Source organism: Melanostigma gelatinosum, assembly GCF_949748355.1.
Source record: "Melanostigma gelatinosum genome assembly, chromosome: 10".
NCBI lineage: Eukaryota > Metazoa > Chordata > Actinopteri > Perciformes > Zoarcidae > Melanostigma > Melanostigma gelatinosum.
Window position 1 is genome coordinate 9,083,671 of NC_136643.1, and position 26,969 is coordinate 9,110,639.

Consider the following 26,969-nt stretch of genomic DNA (forward strand, 5'->3'; position numbering starts at 1 on the left):
AGAACACTTAAGAAGTCGTGAGCAATAGAGAAAGAATAGACATCCGCTGACGACAGTGAAGAAGCTACTCAATGGATCTCAAGTTAAGTTATTTCCGAGCTGGTCAAGGATGAACTTGAATACTCAATAGAGCAGATGTTAATGTGTCATGAGGTATATGAGGGACTTCCCTTTGCATCTGTCTTAAAGCTTTATGTTAATACATTATTTTATTTTGTTTACAATTACATGTGTACACCTTTGTAATATGTATTTAATTTGATTAAATCCATGTCGCTGATCTGGTTTTCTCATTGAGCTTCATGAAAAGATCTTCAAATATAAATTATTAGTATTAGAAGCCATGGGTTGTGTTCCCATATTCTCTGAAGTAGAGTTGTGAGTGTTGTTTTCGAACAAAAAAAACAATACAATGAATCCATTTTTTTCCCAACATTGTTTAATTTTGATTTCAACATCAGACACTCTTAACCTGCAGCCACCAGGTGCTCGATTCAAATGAGATTAGATCATTGAAGCAAAAACTTTGCCTGTTATATGAAGTGATAGAAAGTTACTCTAAACTAAATTAGTTGCTTGTCAGTTTACAATCACTGGTACAATGTGTTGCTCTTCTGATATTTGCCTATATATATAATGCCTCTGAACAAACGCCTCACAACACTGCCTCACAATCACTGCCATAAGGGCATTTTTAAAGTAGAATCTTTGATATAGAAATGATTGTGCTGTGTAAAATATGTTAATCGCCCCAAAAAACTCAAAGCAAATGGCGTGTCTTTCTTAAGCTGAATATACCTATATGATTTCAAGAAGTAAGGTAAACTTTTTTCTAATAGCAAATACATGAATCAATAATATACTTCAGCGTGTTTTCAAAGAATCTCACTTCCTGTTCCCGTTCTTACATCTGTATCGGTGAAGGACACTGAAGGAACCACTCCTCAGAACACCTTACAGGTGAAGATGTACGTGGGCAGAGCTTGGTAGCCGCTAAACACGACGGAGACATCCGGTCCTCCGTTCACACTGTCGTACATGGCGAGTGGATCTGTCTCCACAGCAGGTGGCAGAATGAGACCCTTTTTACCGGGGGTGGAGCGTCCTGTCAGCACCTCGGCCTTCACGAAGTAAAGATACTCCTCCTTTTCCTCCTTCAGCCCCTTCCACACTTCCATGGCCGCCTTCACGGTACCAGCGAAGTAGATGCCCTCTCCGTACAATGGCTCTGTACACAGAGGAGCACACAAAAGGAAACCAGCGGCTGAGTTTTTAAGACCCTAGAAATGATGACCAGGCGGAAAATAATGTTTGCACGTTTATCAGACGCTATTTGTGGCAGCGCTATCATACCATCAGGTGGAGCGTACTCTGCATGGAATCCAATATGGCTGACGATCTCACAGAAGTGTGCCGGTATGCGTTGAAGCATTTGTCGGGGAGGAGTGGTGCAGCTCAGCTGGTTTTTCTTGAGGCTGAAGAGCGTCTCCAGTGCAATGTTCTCCACTTTGTCCATCTTAAAAAATATATATATTTTTTACAGGTCAAGCAGTGGTTCACAACATCATCAAGCATGTAGCATTTACACAAACTGTACCTGCAATACCCACAGCCCCTCTTTTTTGAAGGGAGACAATCTGTCAAAGAACTCTGGGCTTGTGTTGTCGACCGTCTTTCTTCCAAAGGTCAGGTTCTTCGTCAACATGGCTTGCAGCATGAAGTCCTCCTCCTCCGTGGCGAAATCCTTCTGGATGTTGCAGAGCATGGCCTCCACCTGCAACCCAGCGACTACAACATCCTCCACCGGCTCCCCGCTCACAGTCAAGCCGGCGCGGCCGTTCTCGAAGAACTCCTCGATGGAGAGGTCCCCTTTGATAAGACGGGACAGCTGCAGGTGTTCCCGCTCACCGAAGTGCTGGATGAAGTTGTTGCAGATGATGACGGGGCCGGAGGATTTGTAGAGAAGGCCGGTGAGCCACCGTTCGGCCTCGCGCGTTGCTTCGTTGGAGGGCCCGTTCAGGCTGATCTGTGGTGTGGGAGCGCCGCCTCCACGGAAGCCCTCTCTGTGCTCAACTGCTGGTGAAGACCAGTTTGCTGCTGAAATTTAGTATCACCATAAATATTTCATAATTCCAGCAAGATATGCATTCTTCTACGCTGTTAAAAAAAAAAAAAAACTTGAGCTGTCCTACATTGGCTTTACCGGGTTTCACCGTCGATGTCAGTGCAAGGACATTGCACATGTTAAGTGTTTCTTAAATCAAAACTAGCATTCTGCAGCGCTGCGAGAATGGTACTGGTCCCCTTTAAAAGTACATGAAATGATGAAGTGAAATGTGGTTGTTACCTTGTGTAGAGCCGGGATGAGATGCCTTGTGCTTGAGAGATCCCATTTGCTCCTCAAAAGCCTAAAAAGAGAAGGCCATTAATGTACACGTCTATCAGATGACATTTCCTGGAGTTATTGAGCTGCAGCATTGGCAGCAGAACTCGTGTGACCGGACAAACCCAGTGAACAGCTCTCAGCAGGTGTAGGTAGTGTCTCACACCACACATTCCACCTAACAGATATTACATTGCAAAATATCTTCCTCTTATGATTACTGTCAAGGAAACCTTTAATTTAGCCACCGGCTGCAGACACACATGGCCAATACGGCAACATTATTCTAATATCAATATCAGCATTTTAGCAAAACAACCTTAAATGTGTCGTTGTCCGAAGGAAATATGACGAAATGAACGTCCATCTTCGTTTTGGTATTCTGGCCAAAGTCTGCCACAGCCTGTGTCATGATTTGGGCGGATTCCCTTTTGCTGAACCCGAGCCCACCGGTGCCGATGGCAGGAAAGGCGATTGACTTGTGCTTCTTTGCGGCTGCCTGCCGCAAGCATTCAGATACTGATTTAGAAAGAATCTGTGATGAATTCCTCTGTGGACAACCAAAGAGACACAATCAAGCTCCTAATACAGTCCATAGCAAACACTTTATGTGTAGTAATATCTTTACAGTGTGTGTTTTAGTCTTTCAGTTGTGCACAATACAGCCGTGCTACGTGCTAATGCTACTTGGAAGGTGTGCTCTCTCGATCAAGAAGACTAATCTAACCAAATGAACTCCTTGATGGATATATTATGTTGTAATATGTTTTTCAGTCTACATTTCATTTATTTACAATTATGGATTTATTTAACTCTGAACTTGCTATATCGCCACTTCACTTAAAACACCCAATAACAGTTAAACTCATACCGTACCTGCTCCGCTGCTCCTATCCCCCTTTCAGGGCAAAGGGTATGAAACACCTCTTTACAGTGCAGCATGTAGGATTTTGTGGTGATGACATCTCCTTTCACAGGAGCCTTATTAATTTCTTCTTGCATTTCTCTGCCGGCTTTCTTCAATAACGCTTTGGAGATCACACCGCTGCTCAAGTCTCGCTGGGGTGACGTGGTGTTTACAATGACATCCGTCTGAGAGAAAACATAGTTGGTGCACGAAAATGCAAATATGCAGCTAGTGACATGTACTACGTTCATACTGTGACTTTCATTTTTTTCATGTGAATCTCACTACGGACTTAAGTGCATGTTTGTGAAGATAACCTATTAAAAGCTTAGTGGTAAATATTTACATAAATATGAAAAATGCATACAATTATTCAGTTATTGTGTAAAATAAGTAAATAATTGCATATTGAAGAAACATTACAGATTAGTACCTGCTGTTCCTCGATTTTACCCGTCTTCAGTGTCAGGAGGACGTTTCCAAGCTGGACGGGAGCTGCTGAGGTTTTGGCTGCACCGCTGCTGTTGCCGTTGTCTAATATCCGACAGCAGGCCCGCACCATTTCTGCCACCGTGGGCTCGTCGTTGTTCATCAGGAGGATCTCTTTGGGGACATGTGCTGAAAAAACAGCGTTTTCATAGTAGCGTTTAACAGTCGTCACTATGGTGGTCGCACACTCTGGCAGGGGGTAGTTGAACAGACCAGAGCTTATGGCAGGAATGGCAACGGACTTCAGCTGGTTTTCCTCAACTTTGTCAAGAATGCTGCGGATGACTTTCTCCAACAGCGGCTCAGCCCGACTAACATCTGACTGATAAGGATAGCTTTGTAGCCAGGGGCCCACAGCATGAATAATCTTCTTGCACGGTAGGGACCCGGCACCAAGGACAACTGCATCCCCTGTTTTCAAGCAACCGTACTTCGCAACGTAATCGTCGCTCTCTCTCTGGATTTGTGAACCACCGGCGTCACACAGAGCTTGAGCAAGGCCGCCAAAATGCTTAAGACCTTCGTTAGCAGCATTCACGACAGCATCCACCTGGACATTGGTGAGATCAGCCCTCCACACAGACAACTGGACGCCTCTGCGCAGAGTAGCGGCGAACCTTTTCTCTGGCTTGACGGGCGGCCTCCTGTGCTGCGCAGCGCGCGGATCTCTTTCGAAATCCACACCGTAGATGGTGGCCTCGCATCCAAACTTGCTTTTAAGGACGCCACTCAGAGCAGGGCCACATTGTCTCACAATGTTTAACGAAGTCCCATGAAGAGTAATGTCTAATTTACTGGCCATGCTTCCTAAACAGAGCAATGGGGGTAAAAAAAAACAACAACCTTGTGTGAGTAAATCATACAATGACACCAGTGTGAATCAAGACAAGAAATAACAATTGAATGACTGACAATGTCTTTACAAGCTCAATACATATGTTGAGCTGAATATGTAATGAACATATTATCATATATCATGGACTCAATTTCATAGTCATTTAGATTTTTGCTTAAATATCTACACACTATATTGGTCTTTCAATAGGATTATAATATTCCATTCATAAAAACGATCCCTGACACACTAAGCTCATATATGAATAACTTATAATAATTGTAACATTCAATATACAACTTAATTCCATACTATTAGGAGAGCTATCAGGTCTGAAAAATCCTACTATCTATTGGAACATAACAGAGCTGAACTAGCCTCCAGGGAACCCACGAAGTAACAAATATAAGTGCTGTTTTCCTTTCACTCCAGCAGAGGGCGACAGAGACCAGTATCCGATATACACGATTATGCCAATAAACATAATCAATCACCTGTATCAAAAGGACACGAGCTGAGTGTGTTCCTATCCCACAGAAGTACATAAAGTACAGACTAATATAACGTTACTGCTTGAAAAAAAGTTATGCTGTACTTCATTGTAAAATGTAAAATTTGAGAACCGCACAAAAGAAATTAAAACATTCATTTAATACTCAGTTTTTCTGAGATGTTCCTGCAGTCACGCGAGTCAAATGAGTTAGCATACTGACATGTTATAGTACCCGACTTCACATTGACAGCTTCATTATGAACGCATTTAGTTGCCATTAGGTTTATTTGACTCGACAAAAAGGTTTAATTGCCTTAACATTAATTAAGTCGCCATTATTATTTGTTCGGTTGTTATACAGTAAAACAGCGTGAGCTACCTGACGCACGGTGTTCACGAGACAACAACAACACAAATTCGCGCTAGTTTTAAGTCCTCGCAGTTAAAGGTCCGCCATGTATTCCGACGCTTACGTTAAATTCTGCTAATTTAAACGAGTAAAGAACGTGTATTGTGCAGAGGTGTTACGCTACTCACCGTCCGCGCTGGAAAGTACCGAGTAAAGCAGAAAGTGAAACGACAGAAACAGGGCGCGGACCTCCCAGAACTCCCCCACGGGATGTTAGTCAATCTTCTGTTTAACCTGACATCTCTTTCACATAACCCACTGGACAATATAACAACAGCATACCCGCGCCCCGTCTTTAGTTGCAGCACTGTCTGCGTCAACGTTTCATGGCCGCGCACTCGACAACGACGTCGAAAAACAAAAAGGTCTCCGTTTCATTTCCTGAGAAACAAAAGCGAAAGTAAAGCCCGGGCAGAGTGTGCCGGGGAGCCAGCGACGATGGCGGACGCGTACTCGTATGCTCTGCGCGTCGAGCTCGAAGAAAACAACACACCACGACTCAAAAACAAGTTAGTGAAGTACTTTCAGAGTAAGAAGTCGAACGGCGGCGACTGCGAAGTTGAGTATGAAAACGGCGGCAGGACGGCGGTGCTGCGCTTCCGCAGCGAGGAGGGTAAGTTTGACCCCGAAAAAAACTAGACCGCTGCTTATCTTACTGAAAAGTAACTCATTATAATCAATCGACTTCTATACTGAGAGTGGTTCAATGTGTTGGTTTTTTCTCCCCCCATTAAAGACCAGCAACATGTTTTGGAGAAAGAGTCGCATCAGATAAGTTTGGATAAAGGCGTGTTGAAGATGACTGTTCACTTACCAACAGATGTGACAACAACTCAGGTAAGTGGACGCAAAAGAGTTGTTTATCTGTGAGAAAAATATTGATTTTAAGACCCCATCTCAGTACATTTTTGTGGTATCAGTTATAATGGTGACGTGTTACAGGGTCAAGGAGCAAATGAATAATTCACGAAGCCATTCCTATAATATTCACTTCCTGCCCCACATGAAATAGCCATGATATTAAACTATTCTTCATTAACTGGTTATCATTAACCCTTTCTCAGACTCTAACAGGACTGTTGGTCTATTCAGTGTGAGATAAGCTGTAAAACACAATAGAAAAAGCTATAGCTGTAGGGCTACAGGTCCGTCTCTCTGGTAGTCACGTGATTAATGATAAACCACCCAAGGCCGTTCTGCAGCCTGTGATTCATCATCTTTCTCTCGCTTTCTGTTGTTTTGGATCATAGAGGTGCACAGCAGAAGTACAAAACACTTGCCAAGCATTCTTTGCTGCTTGACAAAAGCAAACACCCTGATCATTTGTCTGACTGGATTCCTTTTCAAAGCAGCTGACATTTTGGGCATTTTGAAAGCGGTTATATGGGATGTCAAAGTGATCAACAAAACAAAAGGTGATTAAAATATATTTACATGTGTTTTACCACTCTGTAGGAAGCTCCAGCTGATGAACTCAACAAGAAATGTAAGTACTCATCAAAACAAACTACTTGACTAATGTTGAGAATAAAACTCATGTTGAGGAGAAAACTCAGGTGAACAGACTTAGGTCGAGGCGTTTAGCTCAATTCAAGCAATAAGGTTTATTTGTAACAGAAGTATTATGTCCAGCAGTTAAACGTGCACGGACCTAGAAAAGTTCACTCTGTAGGAGCGAATGAAAAGCTAAAAGGCGCTTAGACAGAGTGCGCATGCGTGTTAAAGGTTCTTCTGATGGAAGCCTATTGGTTAAAGCAAAGTTGGAGGCGGATCTGTTTCTAGCGTTCATACAGCCTGTTGGAGCACTGGGCATCTCCGCCCACACTGGCTCACGTCCGGGACCGCCTTCTCTGGAACGTCAGTGTGTCTGCATATTGTTAACACTTAAGGTGCCGGAAAAGGGTGCAGTTCTAAGCTATTTCGAAGTCTCTGTGTGAATAGATAAAGAGAACTCTTCTCCTACTCTAAGATGGCAGTTTCTGCCCTAATCTGGTGGTTTAAGCAAGTGTTTCTTTCAGGGCCACTGTATCTGTTTCTATCGTGCGAATGCCCTGCTCGGAGTTTTTGACCTACTTACAGTGACCTCACAACTCCGCAATATAAGCTTACAAGTATAGCGCATATTATTTAACATTGAATGAATCTATTTTTATTTACACTAACTCACTAACAGTGAATTGTATGCTTCCACATTGAGGCTTTATGATCTACGGTCGTCTGTCCGTCCCATTCTCGTGAACGTGATATCTCATTTCTTCAAATTTGGCATTAACATCCACTCGGGCTCAAGGATAAACTGATTCAAATTTGGTGGTCATAGGTTAAGGTCGCTGTGATGTCACTAAACAAAATCTTGTGTCATGTCTCAAGAATCCATATACTTATTATGACATGTAGCACAGTATATGTATGTGATGAAGGGGATTTAGGGTAGCAAAAACCACACACAAATAAACACAAACACAAGAAAACGAAGAAACATCTTCACCAGTTTCACGACACAGAAGAGCTTTTAAAAAAGCGCAGCAAATAGAGAAATGTGCTGCAAGAAGCTGTTTACAGGGAACGCTAAAAAGTGATGCACACGGATGAGGGGCATGGTTTGAATATTATAATAATATGCAAAAAAGGCTTGCGTTGAGGTACAAGGCATATCTGCAATAATATCCGTATCATGTGATCCCAATGTTATGATAAGCTTAAAAACAATGTTACATTTTAGGTGATTCAACACCACTGACGGAAAGCCACCTTCAATAACTTCATAAGCCACAAACAATGGCAACAAGAAGCATTTCCCAGCCGTGTGCAGGTTTTGTGTGTTGGAGTACAGAGAGCGTAGAATTTCAATGTCTGAATTTTTAGCTGATTTTGAAAACCGTGGATGAGGCCGGACCCTCTCGCGAGATTGTGTTGGCTGATGGCCAAAAGGCCGAACTGGAGGCTTCAAAACGGCAGTCCACGAGCCGATGGGCGACTGCGTCCACTTATACAGTCTATAGCAGGCACCTGTCACAAGAGGGTAGCAACAGGGCCTGTAAAATGAATATTGCACTAACCTAAGCATCGCTTTACAATTTTATAAAATAAAAAAAACCTCGATAAATTAAAGTAATACGTTTTTTGTCTGTTTGTCTGGCCACCTAAATAAATCAAATGCGGGGGAAACACTTGGAATAAAGACAAATAGAGATCTCCTTCATGGTTTGCTGTTATTTAATGTTAAATGTTCTCACTTTAATAAACGCGTGTTCAGCCACTAAACCCTCATGTCTCACTCGCAGCGGATGTTGCTGTGATCAACAAGGGGCCGAGCACCGATGACCACACACCTGCAGTCGAGGTTCAAACTAAGGTGCAAGGCAGAGCGGATCAGACGGCGGGTGAAGAGCTGTGCTCCACTTCTGCTGTTTTAGGAAACATTCCAGAGACGACAAACCAGGAGTTTTTGGAGATGCTGGTGGAGAACGTTTTAAAGGATTCTCCATCTGCCAGCCAAAGCGTCAGCCTGGAAGTCATTCCTGACATCTACTCTGCAGTGGTGACTTTTAAGAGTGAAAAAGGTACTCATTTACTCTGTGTGTGTGTGTGTGTGTGTGTGTGTGTGTGTGTAGGTGTGTGTGTGTGTGTGTGTGTGTGTGTGTGTGTGTCAAAAAAACCCCACGCTTTTTGTAGAATATAATTTAGTTTGAGAAAACATGTATGACAAACATCAATAGACAGCTGATGGCACTAGGTCACATGACCATTGCAAAACTGAATTACACCAGAAATGTTGTGAGAAATCCCTTTATTCCTGCTGCCGCTAATGAGCAGCACAAAAATAGAACATAGAGGTGTTCTCACCCTGAATACTGATAAATAACAATGTAACATTCCTGCTGCTTGCCAGCTTAAACAGCACGTGCCAGATGCATATGACATACGCTTATTGAACAGACAAAGTGATTTTTGAATTACCGTTGACCATTAAAGGTACCCTTTGGGAATTTTCTTCAAAACAAAGTTAAGTTTAAATTTAGTGCTTTTCACTAAAACGTATTGTGTGAATCCTCAAAGCCATGAAACACAATATAGTATGTCTCCTTCCTCCTTAAAACATTTGCAAACCCAATTTTTTAAAAATTCAAAAGCTGCATTCCAAGTGACATACTTTTTCTTTTTACCTTTAGTACATACTGCAGCTGCCCTTACAAAGTAGGTACTGTTGCATGCAGTATGCATTCAATCGGGACATATTAGTTTTTCATACATTATACCTTGAACTTTGACCCCTTTGCTCATATGACTGTTGCGCAAAGGATTGTGGGTCAGCCGCAAAATGAGACCTGATGCAGTTTGGCATCCTGGTATCTTTGGCATACTGCATTGGACATACTATGTATTGGGACGTACTTAATCATTTTCTGCCATACTAAACAGTATGTAATACCCATAATAATGGTATTATGGGTATTGGAACTGTTAGGGTTTGAACAAAGAGAAAGGCCGGCCCTCCCCCTGTGCTGTGTCGTCCTCTGACAAAGCAGGGCAAAAAGTCAGCTGGTGCAGGTTATAATCAAATCAAAATATATTTAATAACTACAGAAGCTAAACAGTTGCAAACTGAACACACTATTAATAACAAAACAAGCATATAAATTCCATGAAATTGAGGTCCAATCCGAGCCACCCAGCAAACTGGTGTGTTTGCTCGATGGCCCCCAGAAGATCTGACTATCTCCCATAATTCACAGTCCCTTGTTTCTTCAAAGTGTCTCTGAAAATGTCTATCAGCTCAGTGATTGGCTGGAATCCGATAAGACCCTCCTGGCCTTTGATCCATTGGCCTGATCAATCACTCCTCTCCAGCCAGCGCTCGTCCATCCCCCGCTGGCACACACTTCCTTACATTCCTGATGCCGGTTTCTCTGCCCGCCATTACCATATGGTCACCTCCTGAAAACCATTGCTTTCCCTCATACTTAATACATTTCAGCAAATGTTCTTCACAGTGTTTAATACTTCAATGACTATACTTTTTGGTTTAAGACTGCTACAAGTAAATACATTGTAACATAATGTCTTCTATAAGTAAACATGTTGACATGACATTTAATATATTTTGACATTTAATATATTCTTCAAGGTGTGCTTTTAATCATACTAGAAATGTTTTTAAACTTAAATTCCTCACAGAACTCAAACCATCATTCTTTTTTTATCCATGTTTACAGGCTACCAGTCTTCTTCTGCCATGCCTTTGTTAATTTATTAGATTAGGAAAAATCAGCAGTAATTCTGCATATAGTGGTCTCGTGTGACGTCACAGTTTAGCTGTCGGCCATGTTGGAGTACACACAAAGCCACTGGCATGCACGGCTGAGTCGCATAAGCTATCGATCATGGTGAACTTTTGTGCTGTCTTTGGTTGTGGCAGCAGAGCTGATAGACAAGAAATCATTCTTTCGTTTGCCAGCGGTCATTACACATCAAGGAAATGACACGAAGGAGCTATCCAAGCGACGTCGCGAGAAATGGCTGTCACGCATCTCTCGAGATATAAAGGAATGGAATTTGGCGTACACTAGAGTATGTGCGGATCACTTTATAAGTGGTCAGTGATTTTATTTACAAATTCGTTTGTGAACAGTATTTAATAAAGGAAATATAAATTAAACTTGGACATGAGAAGGTTACCGAAGCTTCATCGGCCCGTGACAGCAGTCGGTGCCAGAGACGTGTCGAGCGTGTACAACAGGCGAAACACAGAGATGCAGCCTCAGCATTGCTTGATATGAGTTTAACGTCGGATCATATATATATATATATATATGTGTGTGGGGGGGGTGAAGTTAGGGGTTAGTTTAAAGTGAATTTCTACACACACGCACACAATGACGTGCATGTACAATGTAAACAAACACACGTGTCTGTTTGCACTGAGTAAACATTGAATATTGCTAAATATCTGACCAGATCTGTATATATTTACCCTCCCAATGACGAGATGAGAATTCTCGACGACCGTTGCTTTGACGTCTCGGACCCATCCACTGACAAACTGATTATAAGCGTCGAGCCCTTTGTAGCACTCCAACTCGTCTTTTGTGTAAGGACTCGGGGTGTTCACGAGATACGTGTAGATGTTGGCGTAGTTTACCGATGGAAGATAAGTAGGATCGGCACTGAAACCATCTGCACTCATCGTATAGGGATCCAAGTTACCAATAACCTTCAATTTGGCCAGGTAGCGAACCTTTGATGCACTATCCAGTGATTCAAAGTATGGTATTTTCGCCGCACTTCCTTGTTTACTCGCCGCCATGTAGGATCTGTATGTACTCCAACATGGCCGACCGACCTCGTAACTAAGGAGATCGTGACGTCGGCGAGACCACTCCATAGCTGGAGGCCTCTTTTTGGCTTGTGGGGGACCATGGGTGCTTGCCCGAACAGCCCTGTTAAAGATCCGCCTGCCAATGGATGTGAGATAATCCAAATGTCCATGCATGCATCCCAATAACAATCAAAAAAATCCAAACAATAACTTTCCATAGAAAGTTATTGTCTCATAGAAAGTGACCCCTGTGTACCTAACACAGGCTTATAAATCCCCACGTATGTTACTCCTGGGAAACTGAACTTTTTCCATCAATCACATTTGCAGTTACCCCAAAAACTGATGTTTGTTTTCTTTCAGCCAATCCCACTGAAAGCATTTTTATATTCATTTTTGACTTCTGCCACTCACACGGACAGATGCTCTTCCATGTTATTAAATGTATCAATCCACACTGACTGACGTCACATTTCTTTTGAACACCTCATGTCTATTTTCGTCAGCTTAGTGACGCTTCATATTTTGAATTTATTAACCATATCTACATTGATCGATCAAGTCTCCCAGTCTGTCTGTGAGCAGATTCTCCTCTCTTGCTTCCGGGGGGGGGGGGGAGGGGGGTGAGTTAAAATGAATGGATCAATACATGGCCCTATGAACACTGTTGATTTCTTCCTTTGGAGACTACAGGATTACGGTACTATTTTGGTTCAGTAAATGTCTGCTGTCAGGCAGGTGAGCGAGCCGCTGTCCACTCGGCTCACGTCTCACTTGCAGTGGGGTTTGTGATGGAGAATTTTCCTTGTGCTAGTACATTTCTACCATGACTTACCGTAGTTTATGCGCCTTACTCACTAACAAAACTATATATGTGACATATGATTGTGTACCTAGGAGAGTGGTAACAGGACCATATGGGTTATCTCTGTCTTTGCTCTGATAAGAGGGAGCAACTCAATGGGGGTGCAGTTTAACCAGAGAATGTTCCCAGGGGTAATCAAGGGTAATAAAGACGGATCTCTTTGTGGGACAAGGCTCAGAAGAGGAAGGGGATGACTGGAGGGGTCAAAGGGGAGCTTGAAACTGCTGATCAATTGTGATAATGTAAATACCTGATGTTCCCCCCTACTGTGTGCTGAGATTAAGCATCTCAGCACCTGGATTCTTGGTGGATTCCTCCTGCAGACTGCGCTGCAGTCTGTATGACGATGAAAGCCTTCTCTGGCCAGAGAATAATCATTTTAAAGACTAACTTCTTTCCTCAATGTTTTTTTGTTTCAGTATTCAGTATTATAGGACTCACTTGGTACTATTGAATAGTTTTTTCTACCACAGGTTTCACAGTAAGAAAGCACATAAAGCTTTTTATTGTCTGTGTTGTTGCCTAATTACCGTCACCTTTTATCACTATCTCACAGAAAACACTGATTTCGTGACAAGATGCCCCCAAAACAGGACGTTCACGAAGAAGGGGCTATCAGTCCGGCCTCTTGAAGCCACGGAGCAAGTTGTAGTTGAAGACATACGACATTTTAGTGAAGATCTCCTCCGCCTTTATTTTGAGAATGCAGGAGGGGACGTGGAAAATGTTGTGCTGAATGCAACGGAACAGTCTGTCATCATCACCTTTGAAGACCGTAAAGGTAGTAGTCATTAAATATTACATCAGAGATTGACACCTTTTCTTTAATATGAAATTCAGACAGTGTGACGGTTTACTATTTGATTGTTTTTATTTCCCCATAGCTGTTCAGAAAATCATGAAGAAGAAGCATCGCATCAAGGACGAAGAGATCAAAGTTTATCCTTTTTATAAGTCTTTGGGAACAGCCCTCTATGGAAAAGATAGGCCCCCACTAAAACTCCCTGCTGCTGTCTCTGAGTCTGTTGACGACACTGTCTGGAGATACCTAAATGACAATCAATCGGCTGCAGAGACCATTCAAAGTCAAATGGCAAAAGACTTCTGCAGCGTAAACCTCGACCAATCCGCTGTGTGCTTGAGCCCCCTCTCTTCCCTGCTACAGGAAAAAGATGCCAAAGACCTCGTCAAAAAATGGCGAGATACTGTGAAGTCCGCCTTTGTACAAGCTCTGTCAAAATTCAAATCCCTAAAGCTTCAGCCAGAGTCCGCGGCATGGGAGGAGTCTGAGGGGAAGATCAGAGAGACACTACTAAATGAGGATGTGGTTGTAGTGCCGGAACAAACCAGCGGTGTCATATCAGTGGCCGGTCTTGTGGCTGATGTCAACAGACTGGAGCCGACTCTTTGCGAAGTCGTAAACAAGATTGCCAAAAGGGTGCAGAGGGAGAAATCGAGCGAGACCCAACTGATCAAAATGTTGCCATCAATTCACCACATCCTAAGTCAAGATGGTCTTAAGGAGAAGCTGCTACAGGTGTACCCAGAACTCAAACTATCGTTTAGGAAAGACAGTGCAGGTTTAGAAGTAACTGGCTTTCGGGATGAGATTTCCACAGCAAGCAAAGTCATATTTGATGCAATTTTAGCACTAAAACGGCAGAATTTGGAAATAGATAAGTACGTGCTTGACTCGTTGAAAGATGCACAACAAGAGGAGCTGACAAACGCTCTCCTCACATCCAATGGAATAAATGCGGCATTTGAGATCAATGCTCACAGGGTGCAGCTCATTGCTGCTTCCGACAGCGATCTGAGTGATGCTGAAGACCATCTGAAGAGGCTGCTAATATCTCAAAACATTGACGTTGAAGACAGCAATGTGCTCGCAAAGCCAGAGTGGCAGGAGCTGGTCAGTCAGTTAGAGAATGCCGACAATAAGTCATGCGGGAGAATTCAAATCCACACCACTGGGCAGCAAGTCGTGGTGTCTGGTCACAAGGACAGTATCAAAACAGTTTGCAGTGAACTTGATGACTTCCTAACGCAGAATGCACAAGTTGAAGAAACTGTTGTGGTCAGGCCCAACACCACCGTTGACTACATTAAAAAGCTTGACCTATCTTGGTTGGAGCCAGTGGAAGACAGAGTTGTGGTGTCTTACAGAAAGGAGGCCATCTGTCTAAGTGGTTCCAGAGTTGATGTCGCAGTGTGCAAGGCCTTGTTTGAAAACCTGGTCTCTTCTGTGTTCTCTGAAACTTTAAAAAGCTCCAAGCCTGGAGTGAAGAAGTTATTCAAAGACAAAGCAGACCTGTATGTTTCCTCACTCTTTGTTAAAACCGGCTGCCTGGTCCAGCTGGTTGATGGGACGAGTGGTGGACAGGCGTCTTTGCCCCAAAGACAAGCACCAAAGCCTGTGTATCAGCTTCAGACAGCCGATGGAGTGGAAATAGCCGTTTGCAAGGCAGACATGTGCAGCTACCCAGTGCATGCAATTGTCAATGCCTCTAATCCGAACTTGAAACATAATGGAGGGCTTTCAAAAGCACTTCTAAATGCTGCCGGCCCCCAGTTTCAGGCGGAATGTGACAAACTAGTGAACTTAAATGGGCAGCTCAAGCCCGGAGACTGTGTGGCAACTGGTGCGGGGGGGCAGCTTTGCTGCAAAAAGGTCATCCATGCAGTGGGACCCCAGTATGATTCAGCTAGACCCCAGGAGCCTCTGGCGCTGTTGAAAAGAGCTATTAAAGGAAGCTTGGAGCTCGCAGAGAAGCACGGCTGCGTCTCCGTGGCTCTGCCCGCCGTCAGCAGCAACCAAGGCTTTCCTCTCAATGTGTGTGCGGCCACCATCGTCAAAGCAGTGAAGGAGCACTGTGAGGACAACACCCTGAGAAGGATCCATTTGGTGAACAATGACGACAGCGCCGTCCAGGCGATGGAGGCAGCTGTCAGACAGGAGTTTGGAAATCATGGCGTCAGTCTTTCTGAAACTCCCCTCACCAAGACCACAAAGTCTCCCCTTGTGACACCTGCTGCATCTGACCCAAACTGCTTGGGTCAAGTGCAGACCAAAGAGGGCTTGAGCATCACTCTCACTAAAGGAAATATCGAGAATGCAACGGTAATTTCATTGAAACTATCAGGCCTACCCTCTAGCTCTAGAGTATCCCTATGATTGGTTGTGGTCTTGACTGATTCGCGACTGTTCTATTATCGAAACAAAAGAAAATAACATGCAACAGCTAACACTCTTTTAACACACTTTTAGACGGACGTGACCGTCAATACTGTGGCTGAAGATCTTGACCTGAACAGAGGGGCAGTTTCACAAGCCATCTTGAGAGAGGCTGGATCCAAACTTCAGCAGTCGGTAAATGCAAATCATGCCACTGGGACTATCGGCGAGGTCATCGTTACCGAGGGCTGCAAGCTGAAGAGCAAACAAGTCTTTCACGCAGTTGCGCCTCATTGGGACAGTGGAAAAGGCACAGCTGACAAGGTAAAGTGTAACATGGTGTACATTTTGGTTAAATGACTAGAATTCGATGAGGAATATACCTCACAGCAGCGTAAACGTTCAGCGTCGTGCACCTCGATATTGATGGGCTGTATGCTTTGCCTTCCAGCTCTTGAGTGGCATTTTCAAGGACTGCTTGGGAAAGGCGGAGGACAACGGTCTGACGTCCATATCCTTCCCCGCCATCGGCACTGGGAACCTGGGTTTCCCGAAAGATCTTGCAGCATCACTGATGTTGGATGAAATCTTGGAGTTTAGCAGTAACAAACAACCTAAGCACCTGAAGAAGGTCGTGATCATCCTTTACTCACAAGATGCACAGACTATCCAGGTAAGGAAGGAAAACAAGCTTTCGTACTTTCCTTCCCCTATGTGCTAAACTAAAATATAACAGTAAGAAAGTAGTGTGTAATTATAATCCTGAAGGTTCTAGTCCTGGTTGATTGGGTGACACCTGTGGTTACTGGTGGGAAAAGCAACTGTGGTTTGATACACCAAGTCGCAGAATTCTGTGGGCAGCAAACAATATTTGAGCAGCTACTTTGCCAGACCAGAACAGTAAACACTGGCTGTTATTAATGAGATACAATTAAAACGGCAACACTGTATACTGTACACATGTATGCATCATTTCCTCCGAATCCCGTGTAGGAATGGCGGATCCCACCATTAATCATGAAAATAATGTCTAAATGCATTGAAAAACCCGTACCTAGTTATGGTTTGATTTCATGAAAATCCTAAAAATTATCATTTTCATGACAAATCAGCAATATCGACCAGTAATAACTCACTACCACAGCACTGTTAACCAAGAGGGGGTCAGTTTAGTGTGTATTTCTCCTGTTTTATTGTGATATTTAGTATCTTTGTGATTGGGTCTCCAGAATTTCAGTGATGTGTTCACAAAGAAGTTCCCAACCGCCTCAGTGCCCACGAGTTCCCCACAAAGTCAAGGTAGGCAACATTGTTTCGACATTTGAATGTGTAATTACAATGTAATGCTGTATTTGAAAAATGTGTAAGGAATAAAATAACAGCTCTCGAAACAAACATCATTATAAGGTGAAGTACTTTAAATAGTGTATTTATACCCTCAACAAATTTTATTTTTATTTTGTAATAATATATGTACAGGTGAAGATGTAAATTACCTAAATGGTTCAGTAATGATCAAATCATACATTCATTTTATTGACGATCGAATTGTTACATTTTACAATACTACATTTTTTCTTCCTTTTAACAAAGAGCTTTACTACTTATTGGGCTTTTGCAGCGCTGTTAATTCTTTATTTGTGTTCACTGCCTCAAGGTCCCTTCACTAAAGTTGTCTCGAGCTCAGGAATGCACGAGACCAAAATGGGAAGTGTGGCTTTGCAGGTGCTCACGGGAGACATAACCAAGGAGACCTCTGATGTCGTCGTCAACTCCTCCAATGAAAAATTCTCTCTCAAGTCAGGTAAAGGATAGCCAGCACTGGAATGTTTCAATAATGCAAAATAAGTGTAATTTGGATTTAATGTAAATATTTATATATTATGTATATTTTTCCCGTGAATCCCACACCTCCAATTTATAAAAATAGATTTTGTATGATGTTTGTTTCAATATACCTCTCCTCTAGGAGTATCCAAGGCCATTCTGGATGCAGCGGGTGCGGCTGTAGATGCGGAATGCGCAACCCTTGGTAAGGAAACATTTACACAAAGATTTGCCACCAAACACAGTATAACATTTATCGGACGATGGAAAGCACCTGCGCTGCTCCAGGAAATGATGGGATGGTAAAAAGCTTGTCTGGCATGCATGTGTAGATCAGGTCACCAATCACTTTTGGTTTTGAAAGGAAAAGTGAAAGTTAACTGCTGTTCCAGTAAATCGGCCTGCACAAATAAAAGTTAATACAAGAACATTTATCTTGCTTGGTACTGTAATTACGTGGATAAAGAGTCAATCATTAAGCCAATCCTCTATTCATAACTCAAGATTGTTCCAAAAAGAAGTACTGCTTTAAAAGACACGTGACATGGCTGTCAAAGTTCAGAGTCAATCAAAGCCACTGTCATCACCTTTAGGTGCCCAGCCCAACCCAGGCATGATAATAACCCAGCCAGGCAACCTCAAGTGTAAGAAGATCCTCCACCTAATTGGACAGACGGACCCAGTCAAAATCAAGAAGGTTGTGAAAGACTCACTGCAAATGTGTGTGACCAACTCATTCACTTCTGTCTCATTTCCTGCCATTGGCACAGGTGAGATTTGTTAGCAGGACCCAATCTTGGTTGAGGTGTTTGTGTACATGAGTAGAACTCTGAAATGACAGCTTCTCCCGCTGCACACTTGTGGCAAATATATTCAATTCACGCTGTCCCACTTCAGGTCAAGGGAACGTACAGGCGAAGCAGGTGGCGGACGCCATGCTGGATGCAGTGATTGACGCGTTGAGCCAAAACACTCCCGGCCCCCTGAAGACAATTCGAATAGTCATTTTCCAGCCGCCCATGCTGAAAGACTTCTACAACAGTATGCACCAAAGGGAAGCCACTGACCTGAAAAATAAAGGTGGGATCCTGGGATACATCGGCTCCAAAATCAAATGTATGTGCAGTGAGGAGAATCGTTTCAGTGCTCATTTTCTTTCATCCATGATCACTTTTAAATGTTTAATCCTGATGCAGATCTTTGAATTTGTTCCCTCAGCATTATTTGTCAGTGGACCAAGTGGCGACAAGCCACAGAGAGAGGGGGATTTTGTCATCGAGGCTCTGAAAGTGGACCCTGCTTCCTTCCACATCTGCGGCAAGTCGCAGGCCCACGTGGACTTGGCCAAACAGCAGCTCGACCAACTGATAACCCAAGAACAAAACAGCATCTTCATCCCAGACAACTCCATCCTCGGATTCTCCGATGCAGACCACCAGCACATTGTTGACATCCAGAAGACCATGGACGTGACGATAAGGACCGAGAGCAAGAACGCCCAGGCCTCGCTGACCATCGAGGGGCTCAGCAAGGACGTGCTCGGAGCCAGCCACGAGATCCACGCGATGCTGAGGTCGGCCAGAGATAAGGACGAGCTGAAGAGGAAAGCGGGGCAGTCGGCCACAGTGGCAGACTGGCAGTACCAGCAGCCGGGGCTTCAGTTTATGAGTTTCGATTTAATGGCCAACTTCAAGCTTGAGCAAGCTTTGGAAAATAAGCTAGCGAGCATAAAAGTTACAGTCCTAAATCATGACTACACCGTCACCATGCCAAAGGGACCCGCAACTGATAACCAGGGGCAAGTCCTCCAGATACAGCGCATTGACAAACTGAAAGGTATCCAACCCGTGTCCTCTGATAAGTAGAAGCATGCTAGCTGTTGCTACCGTGCTTCTGTGTCCTGCCTGACATCAACAATAACGCAGGATAAACTGATAATATCTTCACTATGAAGCCAGAATAAAGTGAATTCACACCGGCTTTGAGTCCGTTAAGTCAGTAAAATAATTCTCAGGTGTTAGCATGCATTTTTTTTGGACAGTTTTGTCAGAATTGTTGTATTGTGTATGTGTAGTGTGTATTGTGTTATCTGGTCATGGTCACAGATTTGTTTTTTATGTGCCAAAATTGCCAAAAAAAACCATGAATGCCTTGTTGACCCCAGGAATAACAAAAATTAAATTGTTTATTACGCCGCTAGACGAAGACACGCCTGAACACTGGGATAAGATGCCAGCAAACACCTCGAGTCTGGCCGTCCTCATCAAGGTTGGGGCAGCGGAGCACACCGAAATCCTCAATCTGTTCCAGGCCACATGCAACCAAACCGTTATTAAGGTAGACTGCATCTAACGTGCACTCCTATTCAATGAATGATGTTTTTTATCTGCCACATTTCACCTGTCTTGTCATCAGGTGACATTAACACACCAATCGCATATCCGTTTTTTCTGATTAATTAAATCTATAAAAAATCCATTATCAGGATAAGCAGTTCATGTTATAGACACAAACACTGAAAAATGTTTTCCCCCTTCCTACTTAGATTGAGAGGATCCAGAACCCCGTATTGTGGCAGAGCTTACAGATCAAGAAGCGCGACATGGAGCAGAGAAACCATCACCAAAACAACGAGAGGCGCCTCTTCCATGGCACCAGCCACGACACCGTGGCCCACATCAACGAGCACGGCTTCAACAGGAGCTACGCAGGAAAGAACGGTGAGGAGCTTTAGCTCGGAAATATTATCAGAGGCTTCCTGAAACTGTATCGAAAACAGGAAGACACTGACACATCGCATTCCTTCAATGGAGATGAGTAGTTTTTACATCACAATGAAGCATATATGTTTAAATCAGTTTACTGTACCTCTGTGTTATTCCATTAGATGTTTACAACACTACGGTTGTAGTGTTGTCGCAGTTATTTCTGAATATCTACTTTGAAAACACACAAAAAACAAGCGACAATTAATGCAAGTAACACTGCGGAGTAACTCAATATCTTTCTGCATTTTTCAGCTGCTTGTTACGGCAACGGCACCTACTTTGCCGTCGGCGCTGCCTATTCAGCCCAGAACACCTACTCCAAGCCCAATCAAAGTGGGGAGAAGTGCATGTACCTCTGTCGAGTGCTGACGGGGGATTTCACCGTCGGAAAACAAGGCATGATCGCACCGCCGGCCAAGGGCGGCGCCGTCTCCATTCAGATGTACGACAGCGTCGTGGAACGCTTGGCCAACCCCAGCATATTCGTCATCTTCCACGACAGCCAGGCGTGTCCCGAATATTTGATTACGTTCAAGTGATGCAGCCATGCACCGAGACAAACAAACGCCTGCTGCCCGACACTTTACCTTTGCCTTACAACATTTAATAATTGATTCATGTTTTACTTCAGATATTTGGTTTAAACTTCCAATTAGTGCACTAATATAATAATAGCCATGTCCTTGTTTACAAGCAACCTGTAATGACCACTAGGGTCAGTTATGAAGGTATTAATACTCAGATCCATGTAGTGCCTTGAAATAATCTCTATCGTGCTACGGAATAATTATGCAAGGAGAAAACAAAAGAATGAAAAGAAAGGGTTGTCCAAACATTCTGCCATTTGTTATTGCTTTGTAGTTTCACTGAACCCTGCACACTGTTTGTGGCCCGTGGGCGGACGATGGAAAGCACCTGCGCTGCTCCAGGAAATGATGGGATGGTAAAAAGCTTGTCTGGCATGCATGTGTAGATCAGGTCACCAATCACTTTTGGTTTTGAAAGGAAAAGTGAAAGTTAACTGCTGTTCCAGTAAATCGGCCTGCACAAATAAAAGTTAATACAAGAACACTCATGTGTCCATTGCTTTCTGTACATTTAACATACAGCTAATTGCTCCATTTCTATATTTGTTTTCACCTTTTGTCTATTATAGGAGCATACATGGTCAAATTTGTAGTTTTCACATTTTGTTTTATAGTCATTTTTTGTTTGGTTTTTCTTGAACAAACATATTCCTTACATATCTTTGAAAGGTAGTATTTGTCAAATCTTTCCTATTGTACCATTACATTTCTATATATACATATATATAAACATGACGCAGTTCATCATTTCGATAAGATATTTGATGTCACTCTATGTTAAGTAATGAGTTAACCCTTTCCACATCCCCTCATAAACCCCTCAGTTTACCTGTCAAAGTTATTTATTCCAAACCTATACAATAAAGGTTCTGATATTTTAACACAGACACCACTATTTATTTATCACTTGTTTTTCCACTTCGGGGCCGTAAATAGCTTTTTTTGTAATATACACATCTATAAACGTATACGCTTGCTCTATAATAAAGATCCAGAAGGCGTATTTAAAATAAAATATTTGAAAAAACGTCCTTAAATGTCCTTGCATGCAGGTGCTGCCTTCTTGGTCTTAAACTTCAACGTTCGAAAGTGAATTTGCCTGCTTATGCATGTTCGTTAACAAAACACACACGAGCGCATTATTACTCCTGTGAGACAGTATTACAGAGGTCTGGAAAATCACAGATGTGTTGTCACACAGCTTTATTAAAACTCTATGGCTCCATCTGCAGGTGAGACTGCATCAGTGCAGATACATTTCTCCTGATGCTGGGACATTGGGAGTTACTTTGCATTCACCAGAAATGGAAAACCACCGCTGCTCTACTAGCAATGTGACTTTGATTTATATAAAAACTGGCGCATTCACAAAAATATTTACGGTAACAAAATCCAATAAAAAACTGCAGTCGTCCACAAAATATAAAATGATGAAGAGTAGGCTATACAACTATAATACAGCTGTGGAAGTAAAATAAATAAATAATAATAAAGCATTTACGGTAACAAAATATAATAAAACACTGTAGACATCCACAAATATAAAATTATGAAGAGTACATAAACATTATACAAATATAATAAAGCGGTAGAAGTATAAATAATACGCTCCTATAATTAAAGGTTGCCTTTTGATTTTAGGGTGGAATTTATTTTTTGTTGTTGTTGAGCGCGGCCCCACCCATAGCCGCCACAGGTGTGTCTACCTGCTTCTTCTTTTTTCGGATGTTTCAAACACGGAAGTTTTAGGACCGTCACGACTCGCATTATCACTGCCCACATGGGTTGTGCGGTAGATTGGCGTCCCTGTTTCGCTTTCCCCGATAAAGCTGCGCAAAACTGAGCCGAAATTACGCAAGTACATCAATCCGTTTAAGGCACAGCTAGCGTTCGGGACTTCGAAGAAAAACCGGAGTCCGACCCTGATGGCGTCCGCCGCCGGACCGACGTACCCGCGGGCGGGAGCCGGTGGGCTCGCGGAGAGCCTGTCGATCCACGACAGCGCGGAGAAGCTGGACTCCTCCACCGTCAACCGCGTCCTGATGGAGTTCCTGTCGTACTTCGGCCGAGCCGTCTTCGTCTTCTACCCCGTGTATCTGACCGGATACCTGGGCCTCAGTATCAGCTGGGTGCTCCTCTGCATGGTGATGGCCACTTGGTGGAAGAAGAATCGCCAGGTGAAAGACGCCCGGATCGGAACCGCCATCAACTTTGTGGACAACGAGACCCAGGAGGTGAACCGGGAGCTGCAAAGTGGCTTGCAGATGGCAACGTGGGTACGTATTAGTGTCCTAACGTGGGATGCAGATATCTACCCCTTTACTGCACATGTATGTGTGAGCTGCCTTGCTCAAGGGCACTTCGGCAGCCATAGGCAGCAGAGAGATCGAACATGGCAACTTCCCAGTGGAGAGGTCCAACCTTCAGATGTCGAAACTGTGTCTGCTGTGTTTTTTTGGGAGTCACTGCACTGAAACCAAGTCGTGTGAATTATCCTAAAACAATAAGGCCCCCGACACACACACACACACACACACACACACACACAAACTCTGTGGGACGTGCACGCTCTCCGTTGCCTTGACTGCACTGTATTTGCATGACATGCCAGACTTGGGCAGATGCTGGATGCTCAGAGTTGGGTGAAGCTACATGTGCTGGGAGGGTTTCGCTGCTCCGCCTGTTCGGTTGCACCACACCCACTTTTAACAGTGACTCATGGGAACTGAGAAGGGTTCTTCTAATGGCAGAGGAATGTGAGATGCACACTAGATCAGATGTGAGATACACACTAGATCAGATCACCTTTTTAGTTATTGTCTTGCAGCCCACTCTCTCTTGTGTGTGTGTGTGTGGGGGGGAGGGGGGGGGGGGGCTTGGGTAGCTGATACTTTTGGATTAGATGCTCAGAGTCTCCGTACTAGAACATGATGATTCCAAACCTCTGTTACAGTCCACAGCTTTGATGCTGCAAAGGAGCGTTGGTAAGCACTAAATAACAAATACAGCTGTGCTTGCCCTTGTCCACTTTTTCTTTTTTTTTTACAATGGAATGCTGCCGATTTTTCAGAAATGGGTGAAAATGTGCATAATGTTTCTGGATCCACCATTTTTTAAATATTTCTTTTAATTTGAATGATTTTTTTTGTTGGCTAATTTAACTAAAGCAATCTTGAAATTTGCATGATGTAAAATTAATAATTATTGAAACCATTATGTCTTCCATCACCGCCATCATGCATGCTACTAACTATGTACTAACAAACCCACTTCTAACTTCACTATCTTTTCCAAAGGTCCACTTTCCTGAGGTGGAAAAAGTTGACTGGGTTAACAAGGTACAGTATCAAGATAAAGTTGTCTTCTTACCTTTTTTTATGACTTCTGGAACCGGCTAAATCCCGTTGATGCTTTTACAACTGTATGTGTTTCATATTTCTGCTGACTGCAATGCATGCTTTAAACATTTTGATGCATACTATATAGTGCCTTTAAGTGTGCACTCTATTTCCAAGTGCATGTGAAGTTGTATCTGCTGCTTAGTTAAGGTGTGGAATTGATTTTGCTTTGCGTGTTCAGGTGTTGGAGCAGGCCTGGCCTTTCTTCGGGATGTACATGGAGAAGCTCCTCAAGGAGAACATCCAGCCAGCCATCAGGCTCTCCAGCCCCGCGCTCAAGATGTTCACTTTCACCAAGGTCCACTTTGGACACGTAGTGAGTTTGCGTTTGTCATTAAAGCCATTGAAATCATCCCGAATGTCAATGTGTTCAATCAGCAATCAAATGTGATTAATGGCTACATGTTTTGTAAAGCAAAGCCCACAGGTTGACGTGTTCCCCTTAATTCCAGCCTCTCCGGATCACTGGGATGAAAGCATACACGGATGAAGTGGATCAGAGGGAGGTGGTGCTGGACATGAATATATGGTTGGTTGGACACGTTTCTCACGTCGGCGCTTATCATTTGGTGTTTAAATCTTTTTTTGCTCTGTTCCGAGCCGCAGTCATTCACGTCTCACCAGAACTTGTTCTCTTCACAGTTACGAAGGTGACGTGGACATCGACGCTGAAGTGAAGCCGCCAATCACAGCCGGCGTCAAGGGACTTAAAGTGGGCGTCTCATTTTTCTTAGCCTCTGCATAACTTGTATTATCATCATCATCGCCATCACCATCATCACATGTGTTTACTAGTGTTGTAAAAAAAACAAAAAAAAACTCTCTACTCTTCCAGCTCCATGGGATGATGAGGGTAATTTTGGAGCCTCTTATTGGTGAAGCGCCACTGGTGGGAGGAGTCACCTTTTTTTTCATGCACCGCCCCGTGAGTGACGTTTTAATGACCGTAAGGTCGTCAACTAAACTAAGTGGGATTAGCCAAGTTTAAAATGCTTACATTTGTTTTCCAGACTCTACAAATCAACTGGACCGGCATGACCAACCTCTTGGACAGCCCTGCCTTCAGGTGAGCTTCCACCACGACTCTCACGATGCCCGTCCTTTTTCTTGTTGGAGTTCTAACGTTCACACCGGCGTCTCGCCAGTTTAGTTCGGTAAACTCTCATCTCATCTGTCCCCCGTCCAGCTCGCTGTCTGAGGAGACCATCATGGACATCATTGCCTCGCTCATGGTGTTGCCCAACCGCATGTGCGTGCCTCTCGTAGACCAGGTCAAAGTGGACCAGATGAGGTTCCCACTACCTCGGGTATGTACGATAGTAGTTTCCATGTTACAGGTTGATCTTCATCTGATCACCTGCAGTCACTTGCATGAAAAAAAGCATGCAAGTGACTGCAGGTGATCCATTTCAGGATAAAATTCCCCCTTTCAAAATAAAAACAGTTGCTTTTATGACAATTGTGGGCAAAGATTTTGTGTTTTTCTTGTGTTGTTTCCCCCTTTCATACGAGACAGTATTGCTAGTTTGGATCTGTCCTTGTCTGCTCCTCAGGGTGTGGTGAGGGTCCACCTGCTGGAGGCCAGAGACCTGTTGGCGAAGGACACATTCATGATGGGTTTAGTGAAAGGCAAATCAGACCCCTATGCGACGCTCAGGGTGGGCAACCGACATTTCAAGAGCAAGATCGTCAAAGAGAATTTGCACCCCAAGTGGAACGAAGTGTATGAGGTAGAGTAAACGGGGAATCATGGGAAAACTGCCGTCATATTAATATAACTTTTTTCAAATTTTCATGCTTTTGTTTTCAATAATATGATTTTCCTTTATGGATCTCTGAAGGCAGGACTTCAATGTCCTTATATGGTGTTATTGAGGCGTGAGGTCCATTGTTTGGAAGCTTTTACTTCTACTTTTTTTATTTTCAGTACAAACGTGTGCACTTCCAGGTGCATCATCTAATGTCCCGTGTCTTCGTGTGGCCTGCTGCAGCCTTTCTCTAAATGTGGTAGAACTCGAATTCGGTATTCTGATCTCAATACTGACTCCTTCATCTGTGTGCAGTTCGTGGTCCATGAAGCCCCGGGGCAAGAGCTGGAGGTGGAACTCTACGACGACGACACGGATAAAGACGACTTTCTTGGATCGTAAGAAAATTTCTAATTAGTCGCACGTGTTTTATTCACTTTACTATATACAGAGCTTCTCAAATGTGGAAACTTTTGAATTTCTTTTTACCCTGCCGTACATGGCACTTAACATGATTGCTTGGTTGAAATTTTACAATACAGTAGCTTGCACGAACACGTTTTTTATTTTTAAATTATCATCTCAGGTATCGCCTTGATTTGGGAAGAGTGAAGAAGGATATAGAAATGGATCAGGTGAGGTTTTAACTAATATTCTGGATACAAGGTATAATGTAATTTGTGCTGAACAAGTACATTATTTTCTTTGCAATAGGTACAAAAAAAAAAAAGAAATATCTCGAGAATTTGCAGAAGCAGCGTTTTTT

General features: G+C 43.3%; 3 protein-coding genes across 6 annotated transcripts in view; 2 read left to right on the forward strand and 1 right to left on the reverse strand.

The window, feature by feature from the left end:
- Positions 1-443: 443 nt before the first annotated feature.
- Positions 444-5,898, reverse strand: parp9 (poly(ADP-ribose) polymerase family member 9). 2 transcript variants are annotated; one of them, XM_079277583.1, is made up of 8 exons: positions 5,645-5,898; positions 3,724-4,586; positions 3,260-3,475; positions 2,703-2,933; positions 2,348-2,408; positions 1,598-2,097; positions 1,354-1,516; positions 444-1,228 (listed from the first exon to the last, which is right to left on the reverse strand). In XM_079277583.1, the coding sequence occupies exons 2-8, from the start codon at positions 4,579-4,581 to the stop codon at positions 945-947; spliced, it is 2,313 nt and encodes a 770-aa protein (XP_079133709.1). In that variant the 5' UTR covers positions 4,582-4,586; positions 5,645-5,898; the 3' UTR covers positions 444-944. The 2 variants fall into 2 exon arrangements, with proteins under 2 accessions (XP_079133709.1, XP_079133710.1); XM_079277584.1 differs by having other exon boundaries at positions 5,799-5,889.
- On the forward strand, positions 5,727-21,526 carry parp14rs1 (poly(ADP-ribose) polymerase family member 14-related sequence 1; the record flags this gene model as incomplete). 3 transcript variants are annotated; one of them, XM_079277580.1, is made up of 17 exons in its annotated part: positions 5,727-6,129; positions 6,253-6,353; positions 6,972-7,002; positions 8,801-9,079; positions 13,257-13,481; positions 13,585-15,821; positions 15,969-16,199; positions 16,327-16,548; positions 17,105-17,174; positions 17,533-17,679; positions 17,845-17,907; positions 18,296-18,472; positions 18,600-18,818; positions 18,921-19,538; positions 19,903-20,039; positions 20,248-20,422; positions 20,723-21,526. In XM_079277580.1, 17 exons carry the CDS (start codon positions 5,727-5,729, stop codon positions 21,007-21,009), a joined length of 5,622 nt encoding a protein of 1,873 aa, XP_079133706.1. In that variant the 3' UTR covers positions 21,010-21,526. The 3 variants fall into 3 exon arrangements, with proteins under 3 accessions (XP_079133706.1, XP_079133707.1, XP_079133708.1); XM_079277581.1 differs by having other exon boundaries at positions 18,600-18,782; XM_079277582.1 differs by lacking the exon at positions 18,296-18,472.
- A 1,290-nt stretch (positions 21,527-22,816) lies between these two features.
- The window catches only part of esyt3 (extended synaptotagmin-like protein 3), a 10,847-nt gene continuing 6,694 nt past the window's right edge, over positions 22,817-26,969 (forward strand). Inside the window, 11 exon segments of the mRNA XM_079276597.1 lie at positions 22,817-23,333; positions 24,354-24,395; positions 24,637-24,771; positions 24,908-24,984; positions 25,098-25,167; positions 25,291-25,380; positions 25,466-25,521; positions 25,642-25,762; positions 26,009-26,185; positions 26,519-26,601; positions 26,790-26,838. Of these exon segments, the coding sequence (XP_079132723.1) occupies positions 22,983-23,333; positions 24,354-24,395; positions 24,637-24,771; positions 24,908-24,984; positions 25,098-25,167; positions 25,291-25,380; positions 25,466-25,521; positions 25,642-25,762; positions 26,009-26,185; positions 26,519-26,601; positions 26,790-26,838 (1,251 nt within the window). The 5' untranslated portion in view covers positions 22,817-22,982.

Coding starts and splice junctions, on each gene's coding strand:
- parp9 (XM_079277583.1), bottom strand. CDS start 4,581: ATGGCCAGTAAATTAGACATTACTCTTCATGGGACTTCGTTAAACATT. Junction 2,934..3,259: donor GGATAGGAGCAGCGGAGCAG/GTACGGTATGAG, acceptor GGTTGTCCACAG/AGGAATTCATCACAGATTCT. Junction 1,517..1,597: donor AGGGGCTGTGGGTATTGCAG/GTACAGTTTGTG, acceptor ATATTTTTTAAG/ATGGACAAAGTGGAGAACAT.